This window comes from Pelmatolapia mariae, linkage group LG3_W (genome assembly GCF_036321145.2).
Source record: "Pelmatolapia mariae isolate MD_Pm_ZW linkage group LG3_W, Pm_UMD_F_2, whole genome shotgun sequence".
NCBI lineage: Eukaryota > Metazoa > Chordata > Actinopteri > Cichliformes > Cichlidae > Pelmatolapia > Pelmatolapia mariae.
In genome coordinates this window covers 48,557,053-48,577,591 of record NC_086229.1, presented here as the reverse complement: position 1 = coordinate 48,577,591, position 20,539 = coordinate 48,557,053, and the positions used below count along the sequence as shown (strand labels likewise).

Sequence of the window (20,539 nt, the reverse complement as noted above, 5' to 3'; positions counted from 1 at the left end):
GCTAGCCGGGGTGCGAATGAGAGCCGCCCCTTTGTTATGTGATTGGCAGCGGGGCAGTAAGGTTTACCTGGGGAGGCGGAGTTGGTCTCAGGCGCAAATTTTGAACGAAGGGAAAGAATCATTTGGGGTACTGAGACAGAACGAGCAACAAGGGAAAAACTGTGCTCTGGCTGCAGTTCGGTGAGAGTAAGAGCGAGGTAGAACTTAGACTCTGCGCTGAATTTTAGAGGGAGCTAGTGAGAGGGCTGGTTTTTTGAAGAAAAAAGACTAAGGGTTTTTTTTTCAGGATTTTTCCCAGTTATCGAATATAAGGGTTAGGGTATACGAGGGGTTGCCTACAAGTTATTCTAGGGTTTTTTGCAGGGAACGAACAAGTAGGGAAAAAACTGAGCTCTGGCTGAAGTTCCGTGAGAGTAAGAGCGACAGGAGGACTTAGACTCTGCGTGGATTTTTAATGAGAGGGCAGGGGTTTTTTTTTTTTGAAGAAAAAGACTAAGGGTTTTTTCAGGATTTCCCCTGTTATCGAATATAAGGGTTAGGGTATATGAGGGGGTCCCTACAAGTTATTCTGGGGTTTTTTGGATAGAAATACGGAGGATTTTTTGAGGAGTTTCTCCCTGCTTATTTCCTAAGGATCGGGGATTGGGAGCGGGGAGAGAGTTTTAGCAAGTAATTGTACGGGGTTTTTTTGCGCTGCGTTTTTTGGAGAAAAAGAGTTTTTTAAGAAAGTTTTTTATGTTGGGAGCAGCGGTGCGTTTGGAGTGGGAGCAACGGGGAATACCAGAGTTTTTTGCGATTCTGAGTTTGATTCTAAATCTCCTTGTTCGGATTAAACAAATGCATATAAAATGAAATAAAGTGTTCCCCAAAGGCATGCACCCTGTATTTCTGGCCATACTGAACGTTACAAAAGCACAAGTTTAACTAAGCACATTTATACTGGTTTAACATGTTTTCACACACACACAAAAGCACGGTCCCAGAGACACAGGCCCGATGCAGAGTCAGGCGCGCGCACAAGCGCGCCTAGACACACAGGCGCGGGCGCGCGCCCTGTGCACTCATGCGCTGACCCACCACCAGAGGGCGTTTTTTAAGAATAAAAAAAGTAAAAAAACTTTTTTAATAGCTTAAAAATAAAAGAATGCTATTTGATATAAAAAAATCTTTCTAAATAATCAATTAGTTCTTATTGGGGGAAGAAAAAGCAAGGAGCTATGAAATAGCATATTTTTTATGAAAATCATATTTTTATGAATATCATATTTTTATGAATATCATATTTTTATGAATATCATATTTTTATGAATATCATATTTTTAATTACTTCCGTTATTACTTCCGGAGCTCATGAATAATTCATTAGAACCTATCACTCAAAAAGCTCATGAATAATTTTGACATAAGGGGTATAATATCCCTCTCTACGCTCTGTTGTTCCATGCGGCAGCGTTACGGTTGCCATGGTTACAGGGTGACGCTCTCTCTCTCTGCGTGTTTCCTGGGTGAGAGAGCGCTTTTTTGTTGTTGTTGTTGTGCTAAGCTAAAAGGCAGAATGCGACAGGCATGGCCCTAAAGAATGTAGCCTCATGGGCAGTGTAGTCCGTGCTGCAGGGAGAATGGACTGCCATACACGTTATGTGTCTGTGAGCGAGGGAGGGAGAGAAAGGAAAAGTCCGAGCTGTCACGGAGCAGAAACGGGAGCTGGAAGCATGTAAATATAATAATAACCACTGCAGCCAAGAAGAGTGCCTGACGAGCCCAGCTGTAAGTAAGCTATTAAGACTCTACTGTACACTGTTCCTGTTTTCCTCCGAAACAATAAGTTCCGTTGGAGCAGACTTTCAACGCCTCTCTCTGTCTCTCGCTAGCAAAGTTGACCCAGACAACAAAGTAAAGCTAGTTTTCAGCTACGAGCCCGACACGGAACCCGCCGTATTAGCCAGAGGTCCCTTTACTACGGTTCGGAGCCGCGGACCTTCAGTAACAGTAATAAATCACAGCAATAGTACATTCACGTAGTTGTAAACAGCATGATAATATATTAAGTAATCCAAAGTATTCAGAATACGTTACCCTCATTGAGTAACGTAACGGAATACGTTACAGAATACATTTTGGGGCATGTATTCGGTATTCTGTAATGGAATACATTTTAAAAGTAACCTTCCCAACACTGTATATACCATAATAATCTGACAATACATATAATATTGGCCATATTATATCTACATTACCACAGTGAGATTATTTTAGTCTCATGAACAACATTAGCTGATTGTTATTTACTAACTAATCTTGAAATGACTGTTCAGTACAGAAATGAAGCCCAACTATCATGTTTTACTGTCCTGTGGTCTCAGCCTCAGATACTCAACTAATCAAAGTGATGTCATGACAAAAATGAAGGACCAACAAAACATTTTTTCTCCTTCATTTCTGTCACACACTGCTGTATGAAACGTTTCTCGCGGTTAGTATCATGGTTGCTAGGCAACCTGAACAGCGCGACAAAGGCTAGACCGTCCCATTTCACAAGCCTCTCACTTCCGCACTTCTCGTACTTATAGTACGCACCGTACGTAGTACGCGTAGTGCGTGTAGTGCGCGTACAGACCCTGAATTGGGACACAGCCACAGACTTGACACTGAACTAAAAGAACATGGAGACAGGAATGCCATAAGACACAACTGACTGGTGAACAAGATAATAATAATAATAATAATAATAATAATAATAATGATAATAATAATAATAATAATACAAAAATCAAAACACTGCGTTACCAACCCAGGACCATGACAGTAGATTGTTAGTTTGTATTGAACTATTAGCAAAATGTTATTAGCCTCAAGAAATTCAAAGATGACATTTTCTTAGATAAAATAGTCTTGAATGTTCACATTTGGTTAGACTTGTTGGAACTGAAGGTATGAATTTAGATGTGTCATGCGCCTTTAACTTGGTTTGAACTGAAGTCCGGAAGCTAAACAGTCAGCAGCTGTTCTTTGTGTCCTTCACATTCAAAACAAAACAAAATAAAAGTAAATAAATAAAGTAATAATAATAATACTGATAATAATAATAATAATAATAATAATAATAATAATAATAATAATGGACTTTGTAGGCAAACATTCTTCGTATCACACTTCTTTAGACTTGAGTAACTGTCTGTATTTGTGTGTTTTTAAAAAACTGATGCCAGTAAAGTTTGTTTTATTCATTGGGCCTTTGATAAAAAGATTTAGACAAAGGAAATTAGAACCAATTGAAGCAACATGAAGCATCAGGATGTAAGAAAGAAGTTTAAATATTTACACTAGTGGTGTCAATAGATTAAAAAAAATAACTAATTAATCTCGCAATTTATTGTAATTAATTGTGATTAATCGCAATTACTTGATCAATAGCCTGGCTGCAATTACACTTTTTCAACTTTATATTTAAGCTTGTAACAGACATTTATGCAATATAATGAAGTAAATGCAGAATAAACACAAAGTAAGCTTAAATTCAAAGAGAATTTGAATAGTTTTCTTTAACCTTTTAACAGTTTCTCCTGTGAAATACAACTTTTTAAAAAAACCTATATACTAATAGGTAAGTATACACTATTATATAATATATAGACTACACACCATCAATTAAAGCTAGAAGCTGGCATAGTATTAGGTTTTATTTTTTATTTTATTTGAAATATGTATATAGTTAAATGTGAAATGACTAAAATTCAATCTATGAAACTTTGGGAGTGAAAACTGAATTATTTTCATGCTGATCAACAGCAAAAGACATATTTGGAGATGAAGTATCGGAATTTGGAGCAGAACCACGCCTTCAAACACACTCCTTCCGGTTCTCATCTATATAGGTTCATTCTCGTTTATGTGCCCCACCCTCCCCGTTTCAATTCCTTATCTTTTCACTTCTATTTAGTACATGAAGTACATCGCCTCTGTCAGTGCACCCCAGGGTGGCTGTGGCTACAATGTAGCTTGCCATCACCAGTGTGTGAATGTGTATGTGAATGGGTGGATGACTGGATGTGTAAAGCGCTTTGGGGTCCTTAGGGACTAGGAAAGCGCTATACAAGAACAGGCCAGTTATTTAGTACATGGGAATCTGCCAGGCTCGGGAGCTGTCGCCAGTCCCCTTTGAGGCCTCCCTCAAACCACAGCTCAATTCATCTCTAAGCATTCACCTTTACCTACAAAAACAACAACTCTACACTTCTCACAGTCTGTCAGCGCAGACCTTGACAGAATGGCCAAGTCAGTCACCTGATCTTAACCCAATTAAGATGACCAAGATCAGCTACTGGTTTCCTTAAATTTCTCTGTCAATTCAATATTGATGAACATGTGTTATTGATCCTCTCTGCTCCTCATGGAAACTAACGCTGCTATTGTTGTTCTTGACGATGTAAGCATGCCCAATGTCTCCATAAGGTATATGTCATAAATAGCAAAAAAGGACCCAGTAGTAATCAGGCTGACTTCTGCACAACACAACTGATGGTCCCAACCCAGTTATGAAAGCAAGAAATTCCAGAAATGACCCCTGACAAGGCACACCTGTGAAGTGAAAAAAACATTTCAGGTGACGTGTCTGTGAAGGTTCTCAGTCATCCAGGCCATCGTAGTCTAAGGAGCTTGGAAAGAAAAAGCGTCTGGACTTCTTTAAGTTGCTTGAAGACGTTTCACCTCTCATCCGAGAAGCTTCTTCAGTTCTAGGGTCAAATGGTGGAGAGTCTCAGATTTAAGCCCTGTGGGAGTATCCCCCTCAAAGAAGGACAAAAGGACCCCCTGAGGATCCTTTACCTAATCACAGGAGCCAAGGTGTGAAAACGGGTGTGGGTCACAATCAGCCAGGGTTTCGGGTGAGCTTATTGTGAAACCTAGCCCCACCCTATCATGTGATTTCCTGAGGTCAGATGGCCCTCCTCTGTTCAAAGATGTCTTTGAACGACACCAACTGTCTGCCATCTATAATCCAGTTTTGAGATCCCTTCCCAGACGCTTTAACACCCACTTACACCCTGGGCCATCTGACCCCAGGAAATCACATGATAGGGTTTCTTTTCAAGCTCCTTAGACCACTTCAGGTGACTACATCATAAAGAGAAGGTGTGTCCGGACCTTTGACTGGAAGTAAGATATAACACAGACACACACACACACACACACACACATTATGAAGATCTAGTCTGTAAACTTTCCTTCAGAATTTCTAAGCAGCATGAAAATAAAGCTGCAGACATAAAATCTGCTGTTGAGATTTACTAAACACAGTAAAAAACAAGTCCTCTTTATAGCGGTTGGATTATTTCTGTAAGTTGATGAAGCTGAAGTTGGAATTATGCAGTCCAGTCATTTATTTCATTGGTGCAGGTATTCACACAGCAAATGGGTTTTACACACTTTGTAAGCTGTGTGTAAAAAGAATAAACAATAATAAACAAAATTTACATTAACATTACAGATGAAACTGGTTCACTCATTTCTGTGTTAAACCAGCTAACTCAAATCTCTCCTGCTGTTACATCAACAATGTCATCTGGTGGTTACGAGTTTAGAGCAGAGTAAACTTGTGTCTGAAGCTTTATGTTTTGTGATGAATCTTTCTGATAGATGTGTGGACTGTAGGTTCCTGTTAGTAATGATGGGTTGTTACTATAAGAAGCTCAGCGTCTGTACTTCTGCTACAGGGTTCTGCGTCCTGGCTTTATTTCTGAAATAAATTAAAAGTATAACAAAAACAGCCAGCAGAGCTGCTGACACTCCCATTAAAATGAAGAAACCAATCATTCCCCCATTTTCTGCTGTTGAGTTTGTTGTTGGTCTCTGAGGTTGGAGCTGATCAGAAACTGCTGTAAATGACATGAAGATATTAACATTAAACATCAGAATTAAACTGATAACAGTTCAGTTCATAGTGTTAGTTAGAGATCATATAACAATAATCTCATAATAATAACTTTAATGTATAGAATACAACAGCTCTTAGTTTGTAAACTCTATTAAGGCTACTTCATGGACTATGTAAAAGACAGAGGTAGCCACGATGACATGACATCATCTATTGTTTAGTGAAGGCCTGAAGCATTGATCTGAGTGTTTTTACCGTCGCCATCCTGATTTTTCTCAGATTCGGACATGAGGAGCGAGAGGCAAATCTGACTGAGAAACTGTATAATTCTCCTTACCAGGTTTAGCCTGCTATGTTAAGACGAACAGGCAAAAAATTTTAGGAGATTAACTTGTGAAACAAAGTTTGAGGTTAGAGTAGCTGACTGATAATCTGCAGGTTTCACCTTTCAGATGATGACATTTCTTTGACTGAGATGTTTTCATACATCATCCTAGACATAAACATCATAAACAAATTGACTGTAAACCACTTAATAAAAAAGTTTAACTAAATCAGGTTACCAGTGACGTTGAGTCGACATCTTCCAACACTGAAGCCATAATCAGTGTTCACCTCACACAGGTACAGACCCGAGTCATCAGTCCTGAGTCTGGACAGTTGAAGTCTGATTCGTCCTTCTCTGAGGGCGTCTTTGTCACTCTGGACTCGTCCTGAAAACTTTTCATCCTGAGACTCTGACACCTCAACACCTTCATGAACATGATACAGGACTGAGGATTTATCACTGATGAAGAGTTCACAGAGTATAAAAAGAGTTTTGGTGGATCTGTCAGGTTTGGTGATGAACGTCCACTCCAGTGTGACGTTGTGGTTCTCCTCTGCCTGATAGGAGGTCTGTGTCACATTGACTACAAATGATCCTGTTGAGGAGACAGAGAGGGAAAGAGAGGAGCAGACACACTGAGAACGGGAACAAATCTGTTGTTGAGCTTTATTTGGAGTTCATAAAGTGAAGCTGTAAACTAACCAGAGACACATGAGGTGAGGATGATGAACAGCAGGATCCTGCAGATCATCTTCTCCCTGTGAGAGGAGACAGAGGTGAAGAGTCATCAACACCTGAGGTCAAAGGTCAAAAACATTCATAAAATATTTTATTGAACATAGATACTTCTGGAAAGGATTTCCACTTGATTAAATTGCTTTATTTTAGCACTTTCCAATTCTTTTATTACAACTAAATGTACTTGACTTGGACCAACTTAATTAGTTTCTGATGAATCAACTTATTTACTGCAATTGATTCCTACTTAATTTAATTAAGTTGAGCCAACACATGGAAATCACATTAGTCCAACAAAAATACTTAATGCTAACAGAAAGCCATTTATTAATGTGTGAATCATTGTGGGGTGGGCTACACCCTGGACAGGTCACCAGTCTATCGCAGAGAGACAGACAACGATTTGAACTCATATTCACACTTATGGGTAATTTAGAATGACTCCTGCATGTTTTTGGACTTTGCGAGGAAGCCAGAGTACCTGGAGAGAGCCCACACAGATTGGGGGAGAACATGCAAACTCCACACAGAAAAGGCCCGCTGATGGTGGATGTCAACTCAGGACCTTGCTTTCAGGCAACAGTGCTAACCACTAAGCCACCGAGCTGTCAAGCCATATTTTTTTTAAAAGTAGGAAAGCTATGACTAAAAGGGTTGATACAGAATTTAATTAATTTTTGTCCTTGACAGGTTAAACCCCAATAAATAGGAATAGCATACACATGGTGTTTGTATGCATTTCTGCCTCTTATAACCCCAGTGATTTTCCTGTTTTTGAAATCTCGTGTGAGCTTCTTCAGGCAACTAACCACTCTTGATAGAGTGTATTATCTCAACAAAAATAAATTAAGTTGTTGAATTTCATACCAATCCAACTTGATTTAATTACGTTCACCATAGAAACATGAAGCTGTTTAGTTCAAATCACAAGTTAAACTGTTGTAAATGTAACAACCACCCAATAAAAAATTTTTTCAATGCAAAACATCTGATCCTGTTCATGATCCTAATTATTATACTTATCGACCAAATCTACATGACTGTAACCTGTTTTTTTTTTGTTTTTTTAAAAAAATAGAAATAATAGGAATAAATGAAAAAACACTCACATGAAAGATGAAGATTCCATAGAGAAAGAGTCCATCTGTCAAGTTGGGATCAGCTTCTCATCTCTGCTGTGAGTTCTCACTTTCTTCTCTTACTAAAACTGACTATTACCCCTTCACGTTCACATTCAATCAAATATGAAATGTTCAGGGCGAACTATGGAAAAATGTTTGTGTTTAAATATTGCGCAATATTTTGTCAAAACAGAGTCATATGTTATTTTTTTTAAAGGACATGATCTTGGTGTAAGCAAAGGTTTGTTCTGTTTTCTTTCAACAAATTAGTCACTCTGTACTTTGACTTCAATATTAAAGTTTGAATAGATCACTCAAACTAAGGACTGCTACATAGGTAGTATATGTCAAAGTAACATCCACATGGATGGCATAACCCAAGGTTTCCTAGCAGAGCATTGCCCAAAGCATCCCACTGCTGCTGACTTTCTTTTCCATAGAGCATCCTGGTGCCAGGTGTTCCCTAGGTAAAAGATGCACATGCACCTGATCATTCACATCATGTGAAAGAAAACATGATTCATAAGACCAGGCTACCTTATTCCATTGTGCCATGGTTCAGTTCTGATGCTCATGTACCCACGCTTTTGGTGATGGACAGGGGTCAGCACAATCCCTTCGTTTCAGGGGCTCAAAAATAATTGGACTTCTGTCTGAAGTTTAGTCTTAGACAAGTGAAATTCATGCTTAAGCTGTTGTCTAAACATCAATTTGACAACAGCTTGTAGAAATCCAGAGTTACATTTTAGAAGTTCATTTATATTTTCTATATTTTTTTTCTCATTCCTACATCTAATGTTGTTTCCAGAAAAAAAAATTGTCTTTATGTTATTTACATTCCTGGTTTATAAAGATACCTTTCTGATATCTATCTGATATTTGTAGAGTTCACGTGAGATCTGTGGTCGCAGCAATGAACATGTTTCTGCTCTTTTGGTGTTTTAAAGTTGAATTCTGTAAGATGCTAACACATAAGTCCTTCTACCAATGACTGCAGGTGTGATCATGAAGGTGTGTGCAGAGCATAATCTTTAGTTTTTTTTAACCCTAATAATGTATGGACCTAGATTGGTTTCACAAACAGATGTAAATGTCTATTAATGGTTTACTAAAATGTTTATTACGTTTTACCAGCACGGAGCCTTTCTAACTCCCAGTCTCAAGGTGTGACGCAGTTGTGACTGAAACTAGACAAACACTGAATAATCTCTGTGAAGTGGTGTTTTCCAGGTCTAATATATTTATTTCCATAATTAGTTAATCCAAACTTTGGATTAAAACTGAAAATTTCTTGTAGAGTTTCATCTACTCAATAAAAACCAAAAACAAAATAAAAATGAAATTTCAGAGTACATGTGTCCATTTGCCATTTTCATAAGGTCAGACAGTCTGGAACACATGAAAAGATCCTGCCGATGTGACAAAAGGAGAAAGAGGTTTAGAAATGTTTTGAAGTGAAACAAACAGTGACATCTGCTGGAATAAAACGGGCTAAGAAACATAGTTACGTTTGTGATGTGACGTACGTGTTGTAACCTGTAGTGATGTTAACTGTTTGGTTGTGTTGAGAAAAGAGAGAATATGATTGCATCCTGCAAACCTCTGCTTTGCCACCTGATTGCATAGCTCGGTGCATTTCGAGGAAAATCTGGCGTTTCGGATTCCAGCTTGTTAGTCTGGTGACACAAACAGGCTGTCCTCCACACAGTCCTCATTTATAAAATGCTTTACAAACCCAAATATTATGATTAACAGGTGGATTTTCCCATTTCAGTGCAGCTAGAGCTAAACAATAAGAAACCACTTACTTCTTAACATAAAACTCATTGTTACAGTCAGGAACAGCACAAAGGTGACCCCCTTAGACTGATTTTTAGTTTTAGCGTCCTTATTTCCCCCCCCCCTGTTATTGGTCCTGTTACTAGTTAGCTAACATAAACTCATGTTAGTCTATTAGCCACAACTAGCCAAACTGGTGATGTCTCGTCCTTTACTGGCACAAGCTGGCACTAAACTTGGTTTTAAAACTTGAACTTCAGGCACTTATTTCTTAAATCTAGCTTCACAGACAGAGTTATATCTGTGTCAGTTATTTAAAGCATGGCTCAATGGTGTAAATTAGCCTGTGTAGCTTTTATGCCCCCTTTAAGACCCGTTTAAGAACCGTACTGTGTGTTTTTGGTGCGCAACCTGTACACTAGAACAGTAGCGGTTTTTGATACGGGCGACACGGGCGGTTGCCCGGGGCGGCATCGTGGTGGGGGGGCGGCATCACGGGCTTCGGCAAAAAAAAAATTAAAAAAGAAAAATGCTCGTACTCATGCTGCCAGCGCATATTGGGAATGTCGTAGCCACCGATCGGTTTTCTATCGCCCATTTGCTGGGAGTAAGGGCGCCCTCCGTTTGCGAGGTGCGCCTGCTGCTTGCAGCACAGGGAGGAGAGGGCGGGGCGGCGGGGGATTCTCTGGCTGGCTGGAGCGGCATCTAATAACCAACTCGCAAAATAAAAAAAATAAAAACAAAACAACAAACACGAAAACACCAGACATCATGATCCAGACTTATAATTTGCACCAATGTTTTTTCGAAATTCTATACGCGAAAAGTGAGCACGAGAGCCCTCAGTGCGCCTGCTCGCTGCTGAAGTCAAAGTAAACTTTATTGTCATCTCCGCTACATACAGTCCAGTATATAGAGAGACGAGACGACGAGGCTCCAGTTACAGCAGTGCAAGTAAACAAACAATAAATATAAGAAGAGTAAGAAAATAAACATACACTTTAGGACCAGGGGTAAAGGGATCAATAACAATTTTTAATTAATAATTTACAGTTTGATGATTTAAAGTCTCACACACAACCCGTCGAAAGGGGAGGGGGGCGGCTTCTTCCAAATAGAGCACATTTCATTCATAATATTGTAAATCCAAGCCCATTATGGATTCATGATTTGAATCCTGGGTTGTGTGAAATCCCAGAAATACACCTTAGACAAAGTGAATCTGTGAACTAAGGTGTAGGTCTATTAGGTTATGTTGTGGTGATCCTCGAGTTGGTGGATTTGTGTTTATACTGGAGTGCAAAATTAAAACCAATGTAAGATGGACAAGAAATGTTGAAAGCCATCAGGTCCTCAGTTTAGAAAAAATAGAAAAGAAGAGGAGGAGAAACGAGCAAAAGATACAGTTAAGCAGATGTGTCATTGGATAATGGCAGGTCATCCTGAAACAATCAGAATCACAATACTTTATTAATCCCTAAGGAAATAATGTGGATTACAGTTGCTCCAAGAAGAAATGGTAAAAATAGTAACAGTAACAGACTAAACTCCAAACAATACATTATGTTACAGATTTTAATATTAATTAGTCATTGTCAATTGTTGATTTGTCCTGTTCTCATTGTATGATGAATTATGATGGCTGTTTGGTAGCCGTTTGCATGTAATGCATACTCTCTCTCTCCATATGTGTGTGTGTTTCTCTGGTGAAATTCAGTATGGTTCGACAACTGTTTTATGTTAATGTACAATCCTTAATATGTTTTATGTGTGTGTGTGTGGGGGGGGGCGCGCGCCAGAGGGAGTGTTCACCCGGTGCGCCAAACAGGCTAGGACCGCCACTGCACTAGAGCAAGAGTAAGTCAATGCTCTCTGTAAAAAATGTACTTTATTTTACTTGGGGCAACAATACAATAATAGTAGGTGCTTTACTTCTTTAGAAATTAGCCACTAATGTTGTAAACTAAGGAAAAATATCACAATCTCGTTATGTTTACTTAATAGTAGGAGATACTAGGATTCATTTGCTGTTTATGCATCAGTATGACCATATGATACTCTTATACAGTGAAGTCCCACTTGGAAAAGGTCTTTCACAGCTCACACGCATGCTTCCTTTTGACTGCACTTGGTTTTTAAACTGTAATCATTATTAACAGTTAATGCTGCTTCCTGTCTTTGAGTTTATTCACTGAATAAAAAAATAAGGTGAGATAAAATATGCTTTATTTAACCCAAAAGCAGGGAAATTATTGTGTTATAACAGACAAATTATTAAAGCCCTTTATATTGAGAAACTGTAGAATTCCTCCAGCTTTCTTCTTGCCTCTCAGATTAATCTCTCTGTCCACTCAAAAAATTGGTCACACTATAGTCCAGGAAGTGTGAGTGCAGTGCCTTGTCCATGACTCACATCAAACCGCACTGCGGATTCTGTTCCCCACTTTTGTCCATATCATTGACCTCTGATAGCTGCTTAGCTCTCCAGTTAGCTTCAGCTCTGAAACCATGTTGTGTTCACTTCAAAGTAAACAGCATATGCACTGCCAGAGTGATCAGCTGGCAAAGAGTCTTGACTGCCAAGAGTGTGACAAAAAGAACCAGAAAAACAGGAAGCTTAAGAACACATGTGCCGGCAGCTGTTGCAGCAGTCTACCACAGAGCGCTGTGGGGACTTGACTGACAACTTTTTTTTTTACGTTTTTCATTTTGAGAATAAGACAACATTTCTAAAAGTCAAAATATTATTTCAAGAACAGAATCAAAATATCTACAGACAAGTTGTTTCAAATAAGGCTAGCATTAGTGCCGTTCATGGCTGCTGTACCCTCTACAATACGCCTTGTGCAATTTAACTGATGAAATCATACATCAAAGTCCCTTTTAATAACAAGTAAGTTATTTCTCTGTGCATATGAACACAATGTGGTAATAGATACAGAAAAGAAGGACTTTGAAGAGATGGTACAGAAAATTGCATCTGTTCTTTCTATCTTAAACCCCACAGCTGTTATCCCCATGATATACAATGATCTTCATTTGAGTATTTTTAAGTGAGAAAATACATCATACTGCATATGCGTTATATATGAGGAAATTAAACCCTAACTCACTACATCTAGAATTATTTGCTTCTGAAATATCATTTCTATCAACTCTTAGTTCAAAAGCTCAGTTAAGAAAATAAACAAATACTGAAAAAGATTTTTGAAAGCAAAGAATCAGCATTTTAACATCTGTGATTCTCTTTTTTTTGTCTTTTTTCATCTTCTAAGTGTAGTTTTCTCATAGTGAGCTTTTTTTTGCTGTTGTTTGTTTGTTAGTTTGTTTTTAACATTAGCACAACTGGAGCAGGTAAGAAAGTCGTTGTTGGTTTGACTCATTTGATCAGAGACAGAGTGGCAGTGTTTCATCATGTTGTTGATCTGTAATATACAACACACAACACCACAGTCAGACAAAATCAAATGCAGACAACTGTCAAAAATGTAGATGCAATAAAAGTTTGCCAACGTACCGTTTTAAACCATCATGAAGAAATGTTATTGAAAGTACAATGGTTCCTGCGTTTGCAATAATTAAAACTACAGCCAGAACAAACAGCACCGTTTCCTCCTGACTTGTCTTTCTTCCTGCCAGTTGTGGATCTAGAAAACAAAGGATTGTTTTTGAAAACAGTACATACAGTAACGAGTTCTCACCTTGCATGGTGTAACCTCTACTTTCTGTAACACATGCATGGCTTGTACTGTATGTGTCCCAAAACCCCCTGCATCATTTTCCTGAATTACCTTCAGCATCACCTGCACTCAAAAGCTTCATTTTGTCCACCTTTATTTTCCTCACGTTCATGTACAGAGACGCAAAACCTGAACAGAGAAACCTAAATTGTGTGACATATTGATTTATTCAGTGAAAAAATAAATTGTTATTGTTTTAAATGATGTGTTTTACAAAAAGAAAGAAATTATGAAGCATAACAAACTTGATTTGGTTTCTGACCATCTTCTTCATGGATGAGAAATTTTCCACACCAAAATAAATATTTGAATGTTACTTTAAGTTTTATCTTTATTACATTTCTATACTTTTTTCTATAACTTTTCCTGTCAGTGCAAATCAGTGTGGAGGTTATCACAACCGTAATGAAGTCTAGACATTTTTAACTTAAATAATTCCACAATTTACTATAAATTTATGACACTGAACTTTTTAGACAAATAAAAATAAAATTTATTGAAACACTCTCTGAATGCAGGTCCACAAATCTGATTTACCTTTTGGTGGTCCAAACATTGGAGGTTTAAGTGAGACATCACTGCTGTCTCCATCAGAGGTTTGACCCACACTCAAAACAAAATTTTCTAAGGAAAAAAATCTGAATTAATGTTGGTTCAACTGCATTGTAAATACAGCCCAGTCGTAAAGAGATAAAGGAGTCAACTTACCATTTGTCTCGAGCCTCCATCTCTTCAGACTGTCGTCGTAGTCGGCAGCCACGTCACACCTGTAGCTTCCAGAGTCTTCAGCTGTGACTCTGGACAGATGAAGTCTGACTCTTCCTCCTCTCAGAGCGTCTCTGTCAGTCTGAACTCGTCCTGCAAACTGCTCATCCTGAGACTCAGAGTCCTCCACTCCTCTGATCATTTTAAACAAAATCTTAGTGACGTCTGAGTGGAAAACACACATCATGTCAGCCAGAGACACGTCAGCTTGGAGCTGACTGTCCAATCTGATGGTGATGTTGTCGTCCTCCTTGGCCTCAAAGACAGTCGGAGTCCTTTTCAAAACAAACGTCCCTGTTGAGAAGACACCACCTCATTATTGTGTGTTCATTTATCATTTTTATTTATTTATTTATTTGAATTTACCAAAAGATAACTGTGTTTAAATGTGGACACTCACAGATAGAGGACGCCAGGCCGAGAAACAGAAGGATCCTGATCATCTTCTCTCTGTGAAAATGAATCACAGGAAGAACATTTTAATAAATATCTTTTTTTTAAAACAACAATAAAAATAAAAGTGAAATATTTCACATTTTTCACCAGCTTAAAAACCACTGAGTGATTTCTGTTAAGCTAAGCAGCACACGAATTAATGTACGTCTATGATCCAAACCATGATCATAATTCTGTGCATGTTTCAGCTACAAGATTTAAAATGGTCTGTTGACATCAGAGTGAAGTGTGTCTCCAATAACATATTCAGATGTTTTTAGGCTTAGTTTTCTACCTGTCTGTGTGTTTCTCCGTCTCTGGCAGCTGTCTCTACGAACCATGAGCTCCTCTCTACAAACATGGAAGAGCATGTAAAGTTTTCCTGTTGACTTTACTGGGTGCATTACACTTACTGACCTGTGAAATTTAAAAAGAAAAAAAATCAGTGTTATGGATTTTCATTTCATCAGACCTCACAGATAACAAAACTGAACATTAGGCAACGAAGATCGGTGCTCACCAGAAAATTAAATGAAGTAAATTCAGAAGGCCTCAAAGGGACATCAAGGTCACGTACTCACTGTCGGTTTAAATCTCCTTCCTGAAATTTCACAAAAATATTTTTAATCAACTTTTTAGACAGATTCAGATTTATTTTGATTTCTTTTCCTGATTTTTTTTTTTTAACAATTTGTTAAATGGTTAATATAGTTTTCTATATCCAGGGGTGCACATAAGTGGTCCGCAGGTGCGCATTCGCTGTCAAAATAAAAGGCACGCACCAGATAAGAAGTTGCAACGCGCACTCGCGTACATAAGATTTTCTGGAGGAGGACAGACATTTGTTTAGAACTCCTAAAGATGTCGAAGAAGCAAGCTCCTTTAAGCAATTACTCTGGTGTTCCTCCACCTCCAAAGTAATGTCAGAAGGAGTCCGAACCGCAAAAGAAGCGTGTATTCTCGGAAAAGTGGTTGCAGGAGGTGAGCTGGCTTCAAACAAATGATGAACGCACAGAGATGTGGTGCAGAATATGCCGTGAAAATCCCACTCTAGCGGACAAAAACAGTGCCTTTTATATGTACGCGAACGCGCGTTGCAACTTCCTATCTGGTGCGTGTCTTTTATTTTGACAGCTAATGCGCACCTGTGGACCACTTATATGCACCCCTGGATATACAAGCATGTTTACAAGCTATTTGTTTCAAAACATTCAGTTTTCTATTTTTTATGATAGAAAAAGCCACAAGCAACAGGTTTTTGACAACAACAACAACAAAATTATTATTATTATTATTATTATTATTATGAACTCTTATTGACACTGTAAACACCGCTATGCCGATGTTTACTTCATGTTGCGCACTTTCATAAAACTCGCTTTGGGTTTTCATGTTTTGTATCACATGAACCAACTAAAAGCTGTTTGTCTTTCTCTGTCCTTTTTCTATCAGATATTTATTTTGTTTTGTTTTTTATCCTGTTTCCAATCTGATGAAAATTAGCCCACGTAGCTGGTCACTTATTTAAACAGTGAGTGCAACAGAAAGTAAACAACAGGAGCACACACGTTCCCATGGGATGTTTTAACGTCTACTTACTTGTTTGTAAGAGAGCGATCGGCGATCTGTCCACAATTCTATGAACGCATCAATTCTATGAACTGATGATCAGCTGGAAGAACAAACAACACTCTGAATGTTCCGGATGAAGCAGAATACCACGAAGTGTTCAAACTGTTAATCCCAGTCACATCCTCTTTACACACTGTGATTAAACGTGTTCATTATCGGACATGTAACATTTTAGTCCTGCTACTTTACAAAGGCATTTTAAGAAAGAGATAAAAACGTAATAATAATAAATAAATATCAACTGCAGTACAAAACAAGGAAGAATGACACAGAAACACAGCAAAACATACTAAAAGATCAAGTTCATACTCCTGTTGTCTCTTCTTCTTCCCGTTGGTGGCTTTTTATTCACTTCAACGCCTCGATACTGCGTTTGGCTTCGGTTCTATAATAACACAACATAACATGTGTACAAGACTCCTCCTCCTATGACATCATGATATACTGGCCAGTCAGCATTCATCTGTTGGGGTTTTTTTCTTGTTGTTTATTGCCGTGTGTGTTTTAGTTTCATTTTCATTTTGACTTAAAGCACAATGACTCAGTGCCGTTGTCAGTAAAACTGGATCAGATCAGCTGACAAGCTGTTGCGCACTTTATTTAAGTGTCAGTGTCTCACTTGTTATTTAGTTTTAGGAGGTTTATTTGGATCATCACAGGCTAATAAAGTGTTTTTGGATCCAAAAACTGTTTAAAAACTTTGTAAGGAAATTATTTTCACATAAAGATTTATATTTATGTTATTTATAACTCCAACTGTCAGCAAAAACAAGAGTAAGGACATCGGGGGTTAAAGTGACAAAAGAAGCAAATGCGTAAACAATCTTTCTTTTCTTTCACTTGTTAACATGTGTCTGCAACACTGAGTTATTAAAGAAGAACCACATACTGCTCAAACATGTCCTGAAATGAACTCGACTCACTTTAAAAATGGCTTCTTTATTTATTTTAACTCTTAATACCAGAAGCCTGGAAACATCAGAATCAACTTTAAAAAAAAAAAAACAAAACAAAACATCAGGCAGAATTGGTGTCTAAATGTAATATGTTAGCTCTGAATTTCCAGAAATCAGCATGAGGATATGAGGTTGATGTTAATAAGGTTGAAAAAACATATTCTGAATCATTTCGACAAACACACAATCACATTGTATTTTAACCTGAACACTGTGACCATAAACTGCAGTGTTTCACCAACGTAAACATTAATAATACAGAGTTAAGTTTAGAAACAGATGTCGTCGTTAGACTACGATTAACTGAGTACCTACATAGGTAAACCCAGCATTTTGACTATGTATTGTGGTCTCATGACTTTTTCTTTTGTATCAGCTGCTGTACCACTTTATATTTAATGACATCACTTTGAAATAAATAAAATCTAATTTTGCTAAAAGACATTTTCCCTCCTCTCTATGTCTTTTGTCTTTTTCTTTTGTTCATCTTTAGAAGTATTGAGCACTCGCTGTTATACACTTATCGTCGAGGCTGTGTAGCAGGCAGAGTGGGATCCAAATGTGAGGCTCGGAAAGCAAGACAAAAAACCCAAATGCAGCGGTGTTAATGTAAACATAACATAAGGCAGGAGCAAAAAAAACAGACAACAAAAACCTGACTGGACCCACATGAGGAGGACCACACAGGTCCATCAAGACAATTTTCCCAAGAGCCAGACCATGCAATGAGAAACTGTGTGGATGGTTGGGAGGATTTCCAAGCGAAAGCCTCCCATCTCTTAAAAGAACACAGTCGCACAGCTAGGTTTGCAAAGCTGGACAAAACACATGACTTCTGGAACAATGCTTTTTGGACAAATAAGACCAAAGTGGGGATATTTGTCCGCAACTCATAGCCCCATGTTCAGAGAAAACCAAACCATCACAAACAAATCATACCAACTGCCTGTGCGGTGGTGAAAGGGAATGATTTGGGCTTGTTGTTCAGCCACTAGATCTGTGCACTCTGTAGTCACTGAGTCAGCCATGTACTCTGCTGCATAACAAAGTATTCTACAGTCAAATGTAAAGCCATCTGTCCGAAAGCTAAAACTTGGCTTAAACAGGGTGATGATCCCAAACACACCAGAAAAGAATCAAGAGGCTGCAGTGGCCCAATCAGACAAGACCTCGCCTGTATTTAACTGGTGTAGCGGGACCTCAAGCAAGCTGTACATACACAAATGTCTGCAAACCTCAATGAACTGAAGCAGCAGTGCAAAAAAGAGTAGGTTAAAAATCCAACAATGTGAGATACTGATAAAGTCATACAGAAATCAATCACTTAAAGTTAATTGAAAGGGGAAAAAATCCAGGAAGCAGTTTGGTGGAATAGAGACTTATATATGATTCATTTCCAACTACAGCATCAGTATTCTTGTCAAATAGATGGTCTTCTTTAATAAACAAGATAGATACATGTTCATTAAATTTTAATTATAGCTATTATGCCATTTTGTTCTCTTCCTATCTTGAGTTGTTCTTTGTTCCTTTATATGGATATTGAGCATTCTTTTATTCAATGTAATGATTGAATTTATTTTCCATTCAACTGGAAAATGGCCCAGTTTATTGATTTATTGTCTTAGGGCAGGAGGAAGATATTTTTATGTTGTTACATTTCATGTTTAAGAACTTCATTCTCTTCCACTTGTCCATACCAGGGTCATGAGGGTAGCTGGGTTAGGCCCTATTCAGTGTAATTCAATTTTATTTATATAGCACCAAATAACAGCAACAAGGTGCTTTATACTGTAAGGTAAAGAACCTACAAAAATACGAAGAAAAAACAAACAACCGCAAAATCAAATGACTCCCTATGGGTAAGCCTGTGGTGAGGCAAGATAAACCCTGGACAGGTTGCCAATCTTAGCAGGGCTGTTTAAAAGCTATGTTTAAGTTTCTTACATTTAAAATGATCATTTATGAAGAAAATTCAGTGTCTGTTATTGAGTAGTATTATGTTTTTTTAATTGTTCATTCAGAGAATAAAATCTAAATTTCAAGAATAACATGGACTTAGAGGAGCCCCATTGTTGACCTATTGTTATAATTCTCTGTAGGTTTATAATTGCACAGTCCACAAACAGAATCTTGCATAGAGCTCATAAAAAGTTGGACACAGCCCTGCACCACAGGCCTTGGAGTCCTGTCATACCGGTTTCTGATCATGTGTACTGTGGGTGCTGCTGCCACCTGTTTGTTATGTGACAGTGAATCCTGAAGCATTGGCAAGTTTCTTGGCATTGCCAGGCGTGACAAAATAAGAATGAACAATGAAGGTAGGGTTGGACCTCAAAGAGATACTTTGCGTTTTCTCGGGATCTCCAAAAATGGTTTCCTATCCCAGCATCCAACGGGTATCTGAGTGTCACATCTGATGTAGTGTTGTTGGATTTTAAACATATTGTTCAACAAACTGTGTCTGTTCAGAAGAAAAAAAAACACATGTAAAATAATATTTACATGTTATTCTTGAAATGTAGATTTTATTCTCAAAATCAACAATTAAAAAAAGATAATACTACTCAACAATCCAGCCCATCGCCTAAAATTATAGTGTAATTGCAGCGCTAGATGGGGGGGTTAAGATGAGTGTTTCTGTTCTGGGATCCTTTTAAAGTACTGCAAAGTCAGTGACAAAAGAGTGCATGCAGTATAATTTGAAACTTTCAATTGTTGACTTCATGATCTGCTTTACTTACATATATTTTAAAGAAAAAAAGTATGTAATGTATTTGGGAAATGGACACCATAACTCACTGGATCTATTATGATGTTTTGTTTTTTTTTTAATAATTTGTTTGACTTAGAGCTAAGAATCAGTGTTGTAACATCACATATGACTTTTCTATTTTTTCCTCGTTTGAAAGGAAATCTTACAGGTGCAAAGATTCCCTTTCTTTTACTTATATGTTTTATTTTTGTATTTATTTTTTAAGCACAGCAGTAGAATTAAAACTCAATTATTCACAACATTAACAGGCAGGGAAGTCACTGTTGATTTAAGTCGTTTTATTACAGTGTGGACATTTCCATGTGGTGTTGATCTGTAACAATAAACAGGACAGTCAGACTAAATCAAACGAGGACAAATGAGTCAAACATTTCGATCCAAAGTTTGCCAGTGTACC

General features: G+C 37.9%; 1 protein-coding gene across 4 annotated transcripts; it reads right to left on the bottom strand.

Annotated features, from left to right (window-relative positions):
• Window positions 1-12,116: 12,116 nt before the first annotated feature.
• On the bottom strand, window positions 12,117-16,794 carry LOC134616723 (uncharacterized). 4 transcript variants are annotated; one of them, XM_063461701.1, is made up of 10 exons: window positions 16,720-16,794; window positions 16,378-16,450; window positions 15,299-15,379; window positions 15,074-15,195; window positions 14,744-14,793; window positions 14,287-14,637; window positions 14,116-14,202; window positions 13,630-13,707; window positions 13,356-13,485; window positions 12,117-13,263 (listed from the first exon to the last, which is right to left on the bottom strand). In XM_063461701.1, the coding sequence occupies exons 5-10, from the start codon at window positions 14,784-14,786 to the stop codon at window positions 13,251-13,253; spliced, it is 702 nt and encodes a 233-aa protein (XP_063317771.1). In that variant the 5' UTR covers window positions 14,787-14,793; window positions 15,074-15,195; window positions 15,299-15,379; window positions 16,378-16,450; window positions 16,720-16,794; the 3' UTR covers window positions 12,117-13,250. The 4 variants fall into 4 exon arrangements, with proteins under 4 accessions (XP_063317771.1, XP_063317762.1, XP_063317780.1 ...); XM_063461692.1 differs by having other exon boundaries at window positions 16,701-16,787; XM_063461710.1 differs by lacking the exon at window positions 13,630-13,707 and having other exon boundaries at window positions 16,701-16,787.
• Window positions 16,795-20,539: the final 3,745 nt, after the last annotated feature.